General features: G+C 43.4%; 2 protein-coding genes across 4 annotated transcripts in view; one reads left to right on the top strand and one right to left on the bottom strand.

Moving 5' to 3' along the window:
* PIP4K2B (phosphatidylinositol-5-phosphate 4-kinase type 2 beta) overlaps window positions 1–8,305 on the top strand; it is a 27,026-nt gene extending 18,721 nt beyond the window's left edge. For 2 of the 3 annotated variants that reach the window (XM_074224073.1, XM_074224075.1), the window contains exons 6-10: window positions 526–564; window positions 1,018–1,131; window positions 2,243–2,501; window positions 3,262–3,365; window positions 4,300–8,305. In XM_074224073.1, the coding sequence (XP_074080174.1) occupies window positions 526–564; window positions 1,018–1,131; window positions 2,243–2,501; window positions 3,262–3,365; window positions 4,300–4,380 (597 nt within the window). In that variant the 3' untranslated portion in view covers window positions 4,381–8,305. The remainder of the gene's footprint in view (window positions 1–525; window positions 565–1,017; window positions 1,132–2,242; window positions 2,502–3,261; window positions 3,366–4,299) is intronic. The other variant, XM_074224074.1, reaches the window with a different exon arrangement.
* Window positions 8,306–8,687: 382 nt separating this feature from the next.
* Window positions 8,688–13,717, bottom strand: PSMB3 (proteasome 20S subunit beta 3). Its single transcript, XM_074224077.1, has 6 exons — window positions 13,618–13,717; window positions 13,197–13,381; window positions 11,486–11,593; window positions 10,051–10,228; window positions 9,511–9,605; window positions 8,688–8,810 (listed from the first exon to the last, which is right to left on the bottom strand). The coding sequence occupies exons 1-6, from the start codon at window positions 13,618–13,620 to the stop codon at window positions 8,762–8,764; spliced, it is 618 nt and encodes a 205-aa protein (XP_074080178.1). The 5' UTR covers window positions 13,621–13,717; the 3' UTR covers window positions 8,688–8,761.
* Window positions 13,718–16,132: the final 2,415 nt, after the last annotated feature.

Consider the following 16,132-nt stretch of genomic DNA (forward strand, 5'->3'; position numbering starts at 1 on the left):
GCTTAGCATAGAATTGATAGGAGGTTAGTTGCAGCCTGCTTTTCACCCCCAGAGCGGTTTTTAACCCTTACATTCAAGGAGGATAACCTTGAACCATTCGCAGTAGGATATGTACAGTGAGGCATGAGAGTGCAAGACAGGCTGGCATGAGTTATCCGCATGGTCACCTGGTCTTGCTTTGGGGCTGAAAGCACATGATTTTAAGCCAGTGGCCAGAGTCTGGGTATAATTTGTGGTTGTAGAACTTTTTTTTTTCTTTCTGTTCCCCCCTCTATGAAATTTAACTTGCCAACCACACATTAGACTTCTAAAGTTGGCATTAATCCCACAGTTCTGACAAACTCTGCCCGTTCTTTGTTTCTCATTCCTCCCAGCCTTCCCTCTAATCCCCAGAGGCCAGGCTAGTCTTGTTTCTTCAGAGGACTTCTCTTTGCCAGCATCCCATGAGATATATAGTTTCTTCGCCTCTTCTTTCCCACCCATCATTTGAGACTCATCTGGCTCCTCTTTTATATTCCTTTTCAGGGCTCCACTGTCTCCAGAGAAGCAAGTGACAAAGAAAAGGTAGGCTAGGGCACTTGGTAGCCACAGCCCAAAGGTCTAGAGTGTGTTCAGTGGAAATGAATTAAACATTCTTTCTGTTGACATTGTACTTCAGGGACCATACTGTTTATCCCTTAGTTCTAGACTTGAGTCTAGCCTAGCCCAGGTGGTTTTGGGGGAGAGGAGAGATCTGTTATTTTTAAAGAACAAGATCCCCACAATACTCCTCAATCTTAGCAGGAAATTCTTCTGTATAAGAAATCTAACACTTTCCTGCTGTCTTTCCAGGCCCTTGTCTCCACCTTTTTTCTTATGGGTCATCTCCAGACCCTCCCTAGATTCTTCATGGCCCTGGAGAAGCTGCCAGGGGCTGGTGACCACATAGACTGAGCATCTGTGTCTCCAACATTCTTAGCCCCCATGCCCCTCCCCAAGGCTGCCCTGTTGCCTGACACTGCCCTCTCCCTCCCACAGGCTAAGGATTTGCCCACCTTCAAAGACAACGATTTCCTCAATGAAGGACAGAAGTTGCATGTAGGAGAGGAGAGTAAAAAGAATTTCTTGGAAAAATTAAAACGGGATGTGGAGGTAAAGATGCACATGGAGAGGGTGGGAGGTGATTCAGGAAGTATCACCCTTCAGGGTTAGCCCTCCCTCCACTCCCTGATTAACTCCATTAGCCTATGTTCTTGTCATCCCTGTCCCACTGCCACAGTATAGATGTTATGTTTACATTTTAATACTGAGTAAGAGATTTTGTGTCTGCTTTTACCTCCACAAAGAAATTACAAACTTCTAGAGAAGGACCATGCTGTCTTCTCTTTTCTGTTTTTTAAGAACAAGCATCTGTTGTGTACAGGCTCTGCTTTGATCCACACAACAATCCTGAGAGCCAGTCACTGGGTTATTTTCCCTACTTCATGATTTGCACTGACTAGAATATGTCAAAGGCGAAACTTGAACTCAGGTCTTTATGCTATGGCACCACCTAGTGGCAGCTCTTGTTTTTCCCTATATAAATTAATTACTAGTGTGTTCAGTCAAGTCACTTGATAAATGGGAACCTCACTTTCCCCATATGTAAAATGGAAACAAGGAAATCTCTTCCTCACAGTGTTGTTGTAGAACCCAAATGAGATGCATAATGCATTTTTTAAAATCTCAAAATATTTTATAGATGTCATTTATTATTAAAGCTAAAGTATGGATGCAGAATGGTATACTAACCTTCATATACAGAGATATAAACCTGACTGTAGCTTGTTGTCCAGTAGTTGAAATAGATCTTCATGGGCCCAGATGCCTTCTTTGTCCTTGTTTGTAATCAGTGTGTCACCTCTGGATAACAGCCTAGAGGGAAGGGAAGGATCCTTTGTAGCTTTTGCCAATTAACTGGAGCCCTGAGTTCTGGACACATTAGTAAAATGCTTGATGACAAACTGATCACAGAGTATATTTCTGTTTCCTAGGGCTCTTGGTCTACACTTAGGGGAGCTAAGAATTGAGGGAAGGGATGGGAATTGTTGGTATAAGTCTGTGACTTTCCCCTCATAGGGTAAAACTTTCTCTCACTTTTGATGCATTCCTCCCCTCTCCTGGCCTCCTTCCCCATTTAACTTTCCATCTTGTCCACCCTTTTCCTTTTACAGAACCAATTGGAACTTTCCATATAATCCCTTCCTTCTCTTTACTCCCTTAGTTCCTGGCCCAGCTTAAAATCATGGATTATAGCCTTCTGGTGGGCATCCATGATGTGGACCGGGCAGAGCAGGAGGAGATGGAGGTGGAGGATCGGGCAGAGGATGAGGAATGTGAGAATGATGGGGTGGGCGGCAACCTGCTCTGCTCCTACGGGACACCCCCTGACAGTCCTGGTAACCTCCTCAACTTCCCCCGATTCTTTGGCCCTGGGGAATTTGACCCATCTGTGGATGTTTATGCCATGAAGAGCCATGAAAGTAAGTGGGAGCACGCTCTTTCCACCCATACTTTCTCTAGTCCTGTGACCAGAGAACCTTATCACCTGTGAGAGCTGTTGCTCATGGCAGCTACAAGTCCAGCAGCCGGAGCCCTGGTTTGGGAATCCTCACCAGACCTGAATTCTGCAGCCTTCTTCCCTGGTGATCTTAAACAAGTCATTTTGGGCTGGGTTACCTTAAAGTTTTCTTTCAGCACTTAACTTTAGGTTTGGCTTCTGCCATCTCCATGAAAACTGATGATGGCCACTGGTTACGAGAATTGTTTCATTCCCTTCAAACTCCCTGTGTTAGCCTACACTCCATCTAGTAACTTGCTTTTTCTAGGGGTTCCTTTCTCAGCTTTGTGGAATCTCCTCAGGGTGGGAGAAGGGAAGGTGCTTAAAAATAGAATCACTTTTATCAGCCTTTGTTACAGCATTGTGATATTGTTCTGGAAGGTGGAGAGCTAGGGTTCCAGGAGGATAACATTTCAGGTGCCTCCTGACTTGTGGCTAGGTGGTTTGAAAGGGCTTCTGAGTTACTCAAAAGCAAAGACTTGAAAACACTCCAGGAGTGGACTGGACCAGCTTGCCTGACCTTTCTACCTCACATCACAGCTTGTGAGGATACAGTAAAACAGTCATTGAGAAGGCACTTTAAGAAGATGTCGAGGGAGGATTCTAGTACCTCTTAGTTTTGATGTCTAGGTAAATGTCTTGTGTCTGACACTGCTGTTTCCTGCTCTCCATTTTCCTACCAGATGCCCCCAAGAAAGAGGTGTATTTTATGGCTATCATTGACATCCTCACACCCTATGACGCCAAGAAAAAAGCTGCACATGCTGCCAAAACAGTGAAACATGGGGTGAGTCTGCCCTGTTCCAATTCAGGCACCAACCAGGGGGAGATCTTGAGGCAGGGGTCTTAAGAGGCCCCTTGTGTCTGAAAGAGAATCCCCTCTGCCACCTCCCTACCAAAGCAGCCAGTTTCTTTCTCAGTCTCTCAAATGGTTAATAAGTTTTTCCTCACTTCAAACCTAAGTCTGCCTCTCTGTACCTTCCATCCATTGCTGCCCTTCAGACAAGCAGATTATAGCTGGCAGTCCCTCAGTGTGTGAAGACAGCTGTCATTTCTCTCCTAAGTTTTCTCTTTGGTAGGAAAAATGTCCTTAATTTGATCAACTAATAGTCATCTTCTCCAGACCTGGCACTGAGAGGTGGGTGGTCTGAGTCCTGCAGCTCCCTCCCTACCGGGCTCCTGGAAAAGCTGTTGTTTCTGTTTGCTCTCCAACCCTCTAGGCAGGTGGGCTTGCCTCAGTCTTGTTTCTTTTGCCCTTGGGGAATGATCCCACCTGCTTCTTTTCCCACTGGGTCCCTTTAGATGTTGTGTATCTCACTTGGCAGCTTGTAATAACTTTGTTTTTGTGTTTATGCTGCTCCCCAAAGGCCTCTTTTCCTCTAGATTTAAATTCATTGTTCTGCAAAATAAAACATTAGAAAGATCTGGGACCTTCACCATCACCTCCTCAGATTCTTACTTCCCAGGCTCTCTTACAGACCTGAGGAGAAGGGAATCTGAGCTTAAATGAGACCTTCATTGAGAAGAATAGGAAAAACACATACACACACACACACACACGAAAACCAGGTCCAGCATAGAAAATAAGTTAACACTAAAAAATTGCTTTCGAATATCTGTGCATCCAAGTTGTATGCAGACCACATGTTGATACCTAAGGCCCTTCCTAATTCAGCAGGGTGTGACTTACCATTCTTTAACATGTCCTTTATGCATTGCAGGCTGGGGCAGAAATTTCAACAGTGAATCCTGAGCAGTACTCGAAGCGCTTCAATGAATTCATGTCCAATATCCTGACATAGTCATCTTCTGCCTGCAGCCAGAACCAGAGTGCTGGGGTGGGATCTGGGAAGGAAAGAAGGAAAAATAGGTGGAAAGTTGAGGTGTGGGAAGAGGGGTGAACTTCAAAGGAGAGACTAAGAGCCTGCAACACTGTACAAGACACTGTAGCAGCGTGTGTAAGAGAGAGGTGTGTGTGTGTGTGTGTGTGTGTGTGTGTGTGTGTGTGGTGATAACTTTATGGGAATCTTCATCTTCTGTGCACCCTTGATTCCCACCACTTGACCCTGGTGGAAAAGTGGCTCTCTCTTTAATACTGAGACACCCAGAGGCTGGGCAGGGCTCTGTTGTGTTTATTTGGGTTTTGTTTTTTAAATCGCATTGCTTCAACATTGCTATTTATAATGTTGTGTGCAAGTCATCCTGTTCTCCCCTACTCCAACTTCCTTTTAATAGAAAAGCCCCAGTAGCCCTCCCTGCATGGGGGCCTTTTAGAGCCAAGCACTATGACATCAGAAAGGAGAATGCCAGTAACTTCCAAACTTCTTAGGGGGTTTGGGTAGATGGATTATTTTTTTTAATAGGGTATCGAGTGCAGCTCTCCCCACTGCCTACCATGCATAGAAATTAAAAATGAAATTGTTCTTCCATCTACACTTGTTCCCTTCCCCTAGCGCCCCCTGCCCCCCACATGGCTCAACACAGGCCATGGGTGACTGATGGCCAAAGATGTCAGAGTTTGGTGGAGCCCAACCACCGAGTGGTGGTTGGTGGTGACTTTTGGAGCCATTTGTTTTAAAAGAAACTGCACATACCCATGGAATTATGGCAGATGTCTCCTTCTCAAAGCCTGCCTCCCAGTGGATCCCAGAAGTAGAAAGTGTGCCTGTGGATGTTATCATCATGTATTCAGTTATTTTTCCCTTCTAAAAACCCCAAGGAATTGAAGTGTGAAAATCACGCAGAATCTTGTATACTTCTTCCCTTTCGAGAAAATCTCTGCGTGCTCCCCCCACCCCCATCCCAGCAAGCCTTATTTTATTCTGGACATGTGTGTGTCCATGTTCTTAGCCTGGGGAAAGTTAAAGTGTTCCTTCCAGAGTGTCTTCTCCCATGAGATCTTTCCAAGTGCAAGTGCTGTCATGTAAATATCTTATTCTTCAACCCTGGTGCAGCTTTCAGAAGCCCTTGAGGCTAATGAGAAGGGAGTGCCCCTTTTCTATCTTTACCCTCCTCCCAATGACCCAGGAGTCATTTGAGGAAACATTTCCAGGAAGTTAAGATTAATGTTTAGTAATATGTGACCAAGATCCAGCACCATCTGAGATGACCTTATTTTTTCCTCATATACAGCGAGTTTATCATCCTTTGGTATTCACATTTAGAAGTAACAGGCTTTTTTTGGGGGGCTCTCTTCTACCTCAGGGGCCCTAATAATTTACTTTTATTTCAGAAATGAGCCTGACTTAGGTCTCCATGAGGTCAGGGAGTTTCACAAACCTTTTCAGAGAGAGTAAGCTCAGCCACAACAGATCCAGCCAAGTAAGGATACTGATTTGGGAGGTTGGGAGGGTGGAGGGGAATGAGTGACATTCTTACATCTTCTCTTTATGTAGGGGCAGCCAGGGCATGTAATGGTGAGGCTTGTAAATCATATTATGAAAGACAGTATGGTTTGCAATACCATAGGGGCTCAACTTCTGAGGCAGGAATGGGAAGCTTTTGTCATCTACCCTTTTGGTCTGGATTCATCATAGGAATGGTTAGAGATGGACAGATTAGATTCATCTTTGTCCATTGCTTCTTGGATGAAACTCGAAGGGATGGTAGAGGGCAGTTTGGATCAGCTATTTGCATTAAAACTTCCAAGGTGACATGAGGCAAAACTTGGAACCAAATGACCTGGTGAATGCCAGTCAGACTTAGGAATTATGTAGGAATATTCTTTTGACTTGATCCTATCCCCAAATCAAGAATGCAAAATTGGATCTGATTCTAGACCTTTTGTCTGAAGTTTGGAAGATTATGTCCTAACGTGCTTCCACCATTCTCATTGCTCATTATCTGTTGATCATGTTGCCATAATGTGTAATAGAAAGTGCTGATGTGATTTTATATTTAAAGATATACTATCCAGGTATCCAACTTGTTTAACATTATGGTTTTTAATTTTGCTTTTGGTATATTGTTTACATTTTTTGAGAGTAGCATTCTGTTTCAAATGCTCATTTCTTTTCTAGTCAGTATTTTTGGTTGTCTCCCAGCCGAAAGGTAAGAGTTACCAGCATTTGAGTTGTTTTTTTTTAAAGGGTTATAAGCCTTTATTCACCCTATTTTCTGTTGTTTTCCAAAACCTTAGGTTTGGCCCTTTAAAATTAGAATATTTGAAAGCTCTTCATTTTGTTTATTCGTTTTCTCATTTTTTTAATGGTTTAAAAAATGTAGAAAAAAGGGAACTGGTGATATTCAAAGGCTGTCTCCCCCACATCCTATGGATGGGTAGTCTAACCCTCCCCTATCCCCATCCCATTTTTGTGTTATGATTTTGCACAGAAGATAGCTCTAAGAAGAAATGAGAAGCTGTTACAGTCAATGCATTTTAGAGCAGTTCTGGAGTCCGAGATTAAAGGCTTAAACAGGAAAGGCAGGGTGAAATGGAATTTAGGGGGTCTATCTCCTCTTTTCTCCTTTAGGAGAATATGTATCCTCGTCAGATCTATTTGAAAGGCTGCAAATGAGAATCCAGTAGGCACCTTGTCACAGTGAAGAATTACTCTTATACCTCCACAATAAAGACCACTACCTGAAGGCCCAGGCCTCTTTAAACTCAATGACCACTAAAATATTTTTATGTATTCATGTCCCACTACTATACTTAACACACACCCCCCTTTTTTTTCCCCACCCCTTTGTTCAGTGGATTAGAAGATATTCCAGCGAGTTATTAACCCCCCAAACCAGGCTGGAGCATGCCTAGATCCTTCAGGTTATTCTGTGAAAAAGCTTGGCAACCTATATAGCCTTTCTCTTGTCCCACTAATCTATGGTGTCAAAGTTAGTAGTATACCTAGGTAAAGAGGCTAACCTCACTAAACTACTCTCCTGTTATATTTGAGGAAGGCCTCCCCAGCTGTGCCCCTGACACACATTTATGCCAAGTGGAAGAGGGTATTCCTCTTGGTCCTTACCCTAGGAAGGAGAAAAATCTACTATTGAAAATTTAGAATGGAGCAAAGAGTATTGTTTGACTCATTCTTTTGTAAAGCAGCCCTCTTCATAAGTATATATCAAGGAGAACAAAATTGTAAACTCTTCTCACATGAACTAAAAGAACTTGGAGAGGTTCAATCTTTTAAGCGCAGAGAGCAAAGGGAAAAAATTGCATTGCAACAAATACTTTGAAGGCCAATGGATGGTGCATTTCAAAAAGACCAGTTCCCTGTTTCTGAAATATGGCAACTCTTGCAAGATCACACCAGTAACTTTGGTTTTTTTCCCTTTTCTTTTCTTACCATCTTTTGATGTCATGTCTCTATCTCCCAGGAAGCTTGGGGGAAGCAAATCTTAAGGGGGAGCCAATTTAAGAAAGGACTTCCCCACCCTCCCCCAGCTCATAGTTACTTTTGTAAAAGAGATTAAAAGCGATGCCTCCAAAGGAATAAATCCCAGATTGATCCTTAACTGGCATCATACTCTAGCACAATTGGATCATTGCAATTGAAACAAAATGTGAATAAAGTTTTAGGTTCAACTCTTTTGGGGAAAGGGAAACCCACCAATCATGACATATAGATGACCTGTTTCCATTTTTTAAATAGGAATTTTCAGTCCTCTGTGCTTGTCTGTTTGCTCGGAGAAGTTTGAGACCCTATTACTGTTTTGAAATGCATGCATGTTACAAAATGAATCTCTGACTGAGGAAAAAAATAAAACTCCAAATTTTGTGTACATCTTTTCTTCACTATGGTTTTTTGCCCACCTCAGGGTAAAGTTTAAAGTAGCATTTCACCAACTACCAGTTTAAAAGCCAACTTTAGCACTCACCAAAGTGTCTCAATTTGGGAAGGTATGGCATTTATTTTATTAAGACTTGCCTAAAAGGGCAGTGCAGTGAGTGCCTCATCATTGTCTCCTATTACTTCTCCCCACCCCCCCACCCCCCAGTCTTCAACAAGATCTGGATAAATACCACCCCCAAAAATTCCTCAATCCTACCAGTTGTACATGGGTCAAATAATAGTACCCAAGATTTTCAACAGGTCAGAAAAAGAATGAAAGGAGTAGAGTAAATCCCTGAAACATCTATGGAAGTTGTTCAGAAAGCAAGAAAGAAAAGGTATCCTATTACTTTTATTTTTTTAAGAAAAAGATGAATGAGTCTGGGAGAGGAAGATGGGTGAGAGGTTAGTCCATCCGTGCCTTCAGTGTCCGGGTGGTGATCTTGTCTTTCTCACTAAAGGGGGGATCAAGAGAAGATTGTAATTGAAGGTTTAACGTCATATCCACGTTACCATACCAACTCAGATACTTCTATAATAGAAGTCTAAAATAAATGTAACACTTATTCATTGGCTTCTTATTCAGTGCTCATATCCTATAATACAGTTGCACTAATAGTTGGCCTTACACCCAATTTTGGTATGTAACCATATGAGGATTTGTTTTCCTTCACTATGTCTATTTGTTACTAATTTTTAGTTCTTTTTTCATGGGAGGGGGAAGATAGAGAAAAAAATGCAAGGTAACTGGGGCAAAAAAAGATTCCCACCACCCAAATTAAATACAACTGCTGTAACAAAGGAGTACTAATGGATAACCTGGAGTTCCCCTAAAATGGAAAGAAGTTCACATGCCTTTTAATTTTGCTAAACTATATTTACATTTAGTTTACAGTGTTGAAAATCATACTGGGGAAAGGAGAAAAGAGCAGAAACTTGCTACCCCTCCTCCCAAAAATCTGCAGCACAGAAGGAAAATAAATTATCTCTACACTCTTTTATGATATCTGGTCTACTGTTAAAGACAAATGGTCTGTTTGAAACTATCTTCTAGGCATTTAGCTCTAAGAAGAATATGAATGACTACCAAAAAAATTGATTTCCTCTCCCAGGGTCCACCTAGTACAATAGGGATTTACACTAGTCTATACTCACATGATATGGACAATCACCCCCATTCCTGAAACAGCATCCCGATCAACAGCATTCAACATGGCTTGAGAGATGGTTTCAAAGAGGTGCTCAGGTTCCTACCAAAAAAAAAAAAAAAGCCTATCAACTCTGGAACCTAAGACCTGATCCAGCCCCTGATGGAACCCCCTTATTCACTAACAGCACTTCTCAACTAAGCTCTTCAGACTTAGCCCAGGGTCTCATCCCAGCCCCTTTCTAATTTCCAGTCTGTGGTGTAAATGAACAAGAAAACTAAGCCTTTGAAATAGGTCTTTAAAAAGTGGTAGTCCTACAATTCAATATCAGGTCTAGGGGATGATTCTAGAGCCAGAGAAGTGAAAATCAAAGAAGTGAGCATTTATAAGCAAACTCTGGCTCCAACTCTAGCCAGAAGATTCTCTGGCTGTAAGTTCAACATTTAGAATTTTTCATGCAAACTCACTATTTGTTGACAAGGGTGTAGAATGCCCAGGCAGCTGCCCCCAGGGTTTGGGATCTCCCAACACCCTCAGCTCCACTCACCATATCAGGTTCCCAGAGGGATTCACACATCCCATACATCTGCTCCGAGCAGGTGCCACTGACCACAAAATCATCAGTCACCATGGGGCAGCCGATGAGGTCCAAGGAACAAATAAAGGGCTCAAAGGTCTTAGGGTGCAAGCCAGCAATGACTGGCTCAGTGTAGTAGGGGCCAAACCTGGCAGTGGTAGGGTAGAAAGGGGTGGTCAGAAGAATTCAGTAAGTACCTCCCCACTCCCACACTTCTCCCAGGTTGAAGTCAGGGCAGGAAACACCCCACCAATCAGTATGCCATCAGCTTGTTTCCTTGCATTGATTTGATTCTTAAGTTTTTCATTCCCTTTTCGGCATCAGGTGAGACTGAGGAACTCTTACCCCTTCCTTTTTCCTGTACTTTTCTCAATCTTCCCTTTTATAGCTGCCTCAGGTATTTTCTTTTCTTTTTAGAATTCCCTTGACTCTGTTCCCTCCCATCCAAATGGTTCCCCTCTCCATTCTGTCACTATTCTTACACTCTTCTAAGTCCACTCCATCCTAAAGGTCCTTCTCTACTCATCACCACATCAAGAGAGTTTTCTCTCCCTGATCCTAGAGAATTGGCTGCAAACTTATAGCATTTTGAAGTCTAACTTCCTCTCTGGGCCTAACAGGGATAAGACTTAATACAACAAGAGTTAAGTTCTATGCTTTCAGGTTTTCAAAGTGTCATACATTCACTACTTCAGGGGAAGGTATAGATAAGTTGCCATTTATATCAGTAGAGGTAGTATCCATACAAATGGAAGTCTAGCTATAGCTTAAAAGCTTATATAGGTTCTTACCCCTCACTCACACACTGCCATGGTAGGTTACATTTGAGTTTTGTATGAGTTGGACTGGGGAAAAGGGAAGGGAGTGGTGGCTTATTTCGCAGGGCAGTAACTATGAATTAGGAAATAGATGGTAATGAAGAACGTTAGATTTGGGCTCAGACTCCATCTCTGACATTTATGCTGTATGATCAAGGGTGGGTCACCTCATAACCTCTTAACAAAGAAAGCGTTTGTAAACCATTATAGAATTAAATTTGATCCCCAAAGGTATTATGACTTTACAGTTGAGGCATAGGGAGGTTAAATGATTTTGACTGCTCACCCAGCTAGTAAATGTCAGAGGACAGATTCTAATCTAGATCTTTTCTGACTTCCAATGCCGAACTATACACTACCATATTGCTTCCCTCAAAAAAAGTCTCTTTGGAAACAAGGTTTCCCCAAAGTTGAACTCTTCCACCAATAGTGCGCGTGCGCGCGCACACACACACACACAAACACACAAATACCATCTTTTAGCATCAGCACTGTGTTCCAGAGCTCCTGCTTTACTCCCAAGCAGTTAATCCTGGAGGCCAGTTTTTGAAAGCCCTCCCAGACCTTTAACCCCAGGACTTGCTCACCGTTTCTCATAGAGGAGGTTGGCTACCATGCTCATGAGTGTATAAGGCTTGATCTGTCGACCCTCCTTCAATTCATACAAATTCAGTCGAAATTTAAGGCGCTGAGCTCTAAGGAAAGAAACCAAGAGTCAACCATGTCAATACTGGCTTGTCACCTTCCTGTTGCCATACAGGAGGCAAGAAACCAAGTCAATATTACCAACCAAGACTAAACTTGCCTTTCAAGAAGTCTTCACCGAATAACTCCACCTGTTTCAACCGCATATCTGTTTTTGCCAATCAGAACTTGAGAATATGTAGCTTTATAAATATTTCTTTTAATAGCTCTACTTGCTGTCTTAACTGTACCAATAGAAAGATGAAGTGAGGGGTAAGACTACTCCATTGCTCTGTAACTTTTTTGACTTTTTTCCATTTTATTTTATTTTTTGTTTGGACCTTAACAGAGTTAGGAAAAGGAGAAGATTGTAAGTGCTCTTTAACTCCTTCTACCTATTCACCCACATCCAGTCAGTCACCAAGTACTGTCAGTTCTTCCTATACAATGACTTGAATGATCCAATCCTTTGTCCCATTCCCATATTCTAAGCTTGTATCTGAATTCACATTTATTCTGAAGTCTCTCCAATTCATTATGCCTGGTACCACCAGATTATTATAAAATATATTATCTCATTACTCAGAAATTTTTGACGGCTACCCACTGCCTAAAGGAGAAAGGATATTAATCCTTTCATGTTCTAACTTCAAACCCACATTTTAAGATTTACTTCCCTGTTACTCCCTCCTATAATTTAATTTACTATCTCCACAGCTTAATTCAGAGTTCCCCCTTCTCCTTCCTTTCAATCAATCCATCAAAGGTTCATGTCAAATTTTGTTGTAGTAGGGTTAAAGTATACGGAATGGTCTTGGAGTCAGAAAGATGCAGACAAGTTCAAATAACTCACATTTACTCAAGTCTCAAATAATTAATTCCCTAGGACTTCCCTAATTTTTGGTTGGAAGATGGTGAGATAATGATAGAAAATGCAATGGACAAGAAGCCAGAAGACCAGGGTTCTTATTCAAACATTTCTATTTAGATGTTTGATTCAGGATAAGTTATTTACCTACCCTGGGCCTCCCTTATATGCAATATGAAAGGATTGGACAAGCTTCTTCCTATAGGCTCTCCCAGCTCTAAGATTCTATTAATTCTATGTTTTCAAGCCTACCCCAATCAATCCTGCTCAGAACAGATCTCTTTTTGATTTTCACTCCTACACAACTATCTCGATGCTTATCAGTTGTGGCCCAATACCGTCAGCGTTCTTTTAAAGAAGTGTATCCCGTCTTCCCCTTCCCTGATACTTCAAGCTTGACTCCTGAATTCAAGATGCCTTATCTATATTTGTATCCTTCCCTCCTCTCCCCCAATCTGAAATGGGGGTGGCGTCTTAATAAACATAACGGTACAAAATCCGGGTCCAGTGAGGGCAGTAGGGCGAACAAAGCCCCTTCCAGGGAGAGGCGTCCAAGAGACCAGAAGGTCTTTTGTGTCGGGTCACGGCAGTCTGATGAAGCCTAAGGACTATCTCTCAGGAGTGTTTCTAAAAAGTTCTAGTTAGAGAAGAGTGCAAAGAAATGTCATCCCCGCCCCCAAATTCATGGAATCCTTCAAAATCTATCAGGGGCCCCTCGGCTCGGAGGGCGGAGAGCTCCTACTTACACGGTCTGTACGTCGGTGGCGAGTCCCGCCAGGCCGATATATAGGCGGTCCCCCATGGGGAAGATCTTCTGGAAGTCGGTGGTTACCATCTGGGCCTGGATGCCAAAGCGCCTGTCCGCCGCAATGGCCACACAGTTCTTCCCCTTCATGGCCATGACGGCCCCTCCGTTATAGGACATGATAGACTGAGGGGGACGGGGGCGAGAGAGGTGGGCCTGAGCGGCGGGCGCAGCCGCAGCCCCTCGGGCCGGCCCGCTCCGGCCAGGAAGGCCCTCCCTCGGGCTGCTACCCCCTCCCCAGCCCCCGGGACCTCCCCTGGGCCCGCTCCCCTCCCTCGGGCCTCTCCCCTCTCCGTCTTCCCCGAGCTCTCTTCCTTCTCAGCCCTCCTGAGTCCCGGTCCAAGCCGCGGCCACACACTCACCATGGTGCCGGCGTTGGAGAGGTCCCCGAGGGTTCCGTCGCGAATCCCCGACTCCTCCGCCTCCGGCCCTCACAACGCGCAGGCGCGCTCGCTGCCGGTCCCGCCCTTTCCTCTCGCTGACCCCCCCCAATGGCCCGTCCCATTCAGATCGTTGATTGGTCTCCTCGTCTAGGGCCCAGTCACGCGGGTCGGAGTGAGTCGGAGGTGGACCTATCAGAAGTGGGCGCGGATGGGGGAGCGGGGGTGAATCGAAAGTGAAAAGTCACGGTCCGGAAGCAATCGTTTACACGCTTGGAGGCATGCTGGGATCGCGGAGGACTCCGCGGCTTGCTCGCTTGGCCGGTGCGCATGCGCCGAGTCGGGAGGCCTCCTTAGGTTCTGAAGCGGTGTCTTCAAGCCTGGCCGCTCTGTGGGACCCTCTAGTCCGCGAGCCGCCGCCCCCAAGACACTGCGGGCCCCACCATGACAGCTTTCCAAACCCTAACCAGTGATGTTCCAGGCCGGTGAGCCGCACCGCGCGGAGGCCTTTGGGGCCGTCCCTCCACCCAGCCCTGCTTGAAGAAAACCCCGGCCGCGCGGCCTTCCTCCTTTCCCAGAAGGGGTGCCATGACGATGCTTTGGACAGGCCTACAATGTTTAGGGGAAAAAAACAACCTTGTGTTTACTAGGTGATGCTTCCGTTAGTTAGAGTGCTGGAGACCTGATTCAAATCCATCCCCAGAAGCTTCCAGCCGGGTGGACCTGGAGGAATCACTCAGCCTCGGGTTATTCATCTGGGATGATGATTGCAGCTACTTGTGGATTGTGGGGATAAAATGACACAAAGGAGCTTTGTCACCTTAAGGTGACCCCTAGATGCTGGCTCATCATTAGTTGTCACAGCATGTATTCTAACCCCCCTCCCCTCAACCTTCTAGTCCTCCCCACCACCAGTCTATCATCTGTGCCCTCACCACCAGCTGCAAATTGCCAATAATTCCGTTGGAATTCAACTAGCATTTATTATATATCTACTATGGGAAACTTGAGACCACAGATTGTAGAGATATGTATATGGCTAGAGGAAGTTTCCTCATTCAGAAAATACCTGATTAATGAAATCTCAAGCAGTTCCTAGTCCTACTCCCACACACTAGGCACTGTATAAAATATTGAATCCAGGATCTCATCAGTTTGGGAATTCCTTCCGATGATGCAAATCACATCACCAATCTATCTATTCTGGGAGATGCTTGCTCTTATCTCCCAAAAATTCACCAAAAGGAATTCCTCTGATAAGTTAGAGACCTTTCTCCCCTTGTCCTGGGCCAAGTAAATCAAAACCTCCCTGAACTCCATTATTTTCAGTTGTAAAATGAAGAGGTTCTAGGTGATAAATGATCCTATGTTCTTAACACTGGGAAAGTACAGTAGAGCACTCTTAACTATTCCCTGGTCATTCCTGCTTTTTGTCAGGTGACCATCTCATCTTTTATTTATTTTAAACAAGTACTTGAGGCTCTCTTAATATTGTTTTTCTTTGGGGTCTCTTCATTGATTTTACGTTGTTCCCAGCTCTCCACTGGGTAGATTTTCCTGTATTGCTAAGAAAATAAACTTTAGGAGAAACATAAGACGGAATACTTGCCAAAAGTAGGAAAACAGAGGCAACCACCACCCACCCATTTCTCTTGCCCTTTATGCAAAGCATTTTTAGTTATGCTTGGAGGGAGTACTGTTGTACAACAATACCAGTTGACTATTACAAGATTATATTATTATATAATATATAAATTATATATAATTATACAAATTTATATATAGTATTTATTATAAAAAATTATATGTAATTATATAAATATAATAATTATATGAATGTAATTATTATAATATATATTTCATATATCCTAGGGAGGTCTCTGACAAAAAAAAGACTTCATGGTGACCAAAAATATATCTGTAGCATTAATTTTTAAAAATATATTATTTCTAGATCTCACCATCCACAGAGAATGCCGCTTTGATCTGAAATCTATGTTGTTTTCACCATCATAGTGGCAAACTACTTTTGGCAAGTATTCTGCCTTATGTTTCCCCTAAAGTTTGTTTTCAAGGATACCCTGAAAATCTCCTAAGAACTCTGGATTTGATTGTGTGACATGGGAGACCTGGCACAGGACTACCCAGCATAGCTTGCCCTCATCTTAGAGGGTGCTGTGCTCTCCGAGATAGATTAGAATAGAAGCAAATGAAAGGAAATGTGAGATATTTAAGTATAATGTAACTATCACAGGCGTTCACATGAACTATTTGTGCCTGACCTGTAATAGAGCATACCAAGCTCAAATCTGGTCTAATAAACCACAGTCCAATACACTATAGTTCGTCTCTAACATAGTAATGTTATTTTGATCTTCAATAAGGGCAAGAACCCACCAACCATTTTATGAGCAAATAGGGATGTATGCCATATGTCCATCTATCAATTATCATTGGTTCTGATATGTCCTCACTCCCATACTTTTTAGCATGATGT

The sequence above is a fragment of the Macrotis lagotis genome, chromosome 2, assembly GCF_037893015.1.
Source record: "Macrotis lagotis isolate mMagLag1 chromosome 2, bilby.v1.9.chrom.fasta, whole genome shotgun sequence".
NCBI lineage: Eukaryota > Metazoa > Chordata > Mammalia > Peramelemorphia > Peramelidae > Macrotis > Macrotis lagotis.

What these genes read in the sequence shown, in the direction of transcription:
- PSMB3 (XM_074224077.1), bottom strand. An exon ending in AACCTCCTCTATGAGAAACG is followed by an intron (nt 10,229 to 11,485) that starts GTGAGCAAGTCC and finishes TACCACTGCCAG; the next exon opens with GTTTGGCCCCTACTACACTG. An exon ending in CCCTCTGGGAACCTGATATG is followed by an intron (nt 9,606 to 10,050) that starts GTGAGTGGAGCT and finishes TTTTTTTGGTAG; the next exon opens with GAACCTGAGCACCTCTTTGA.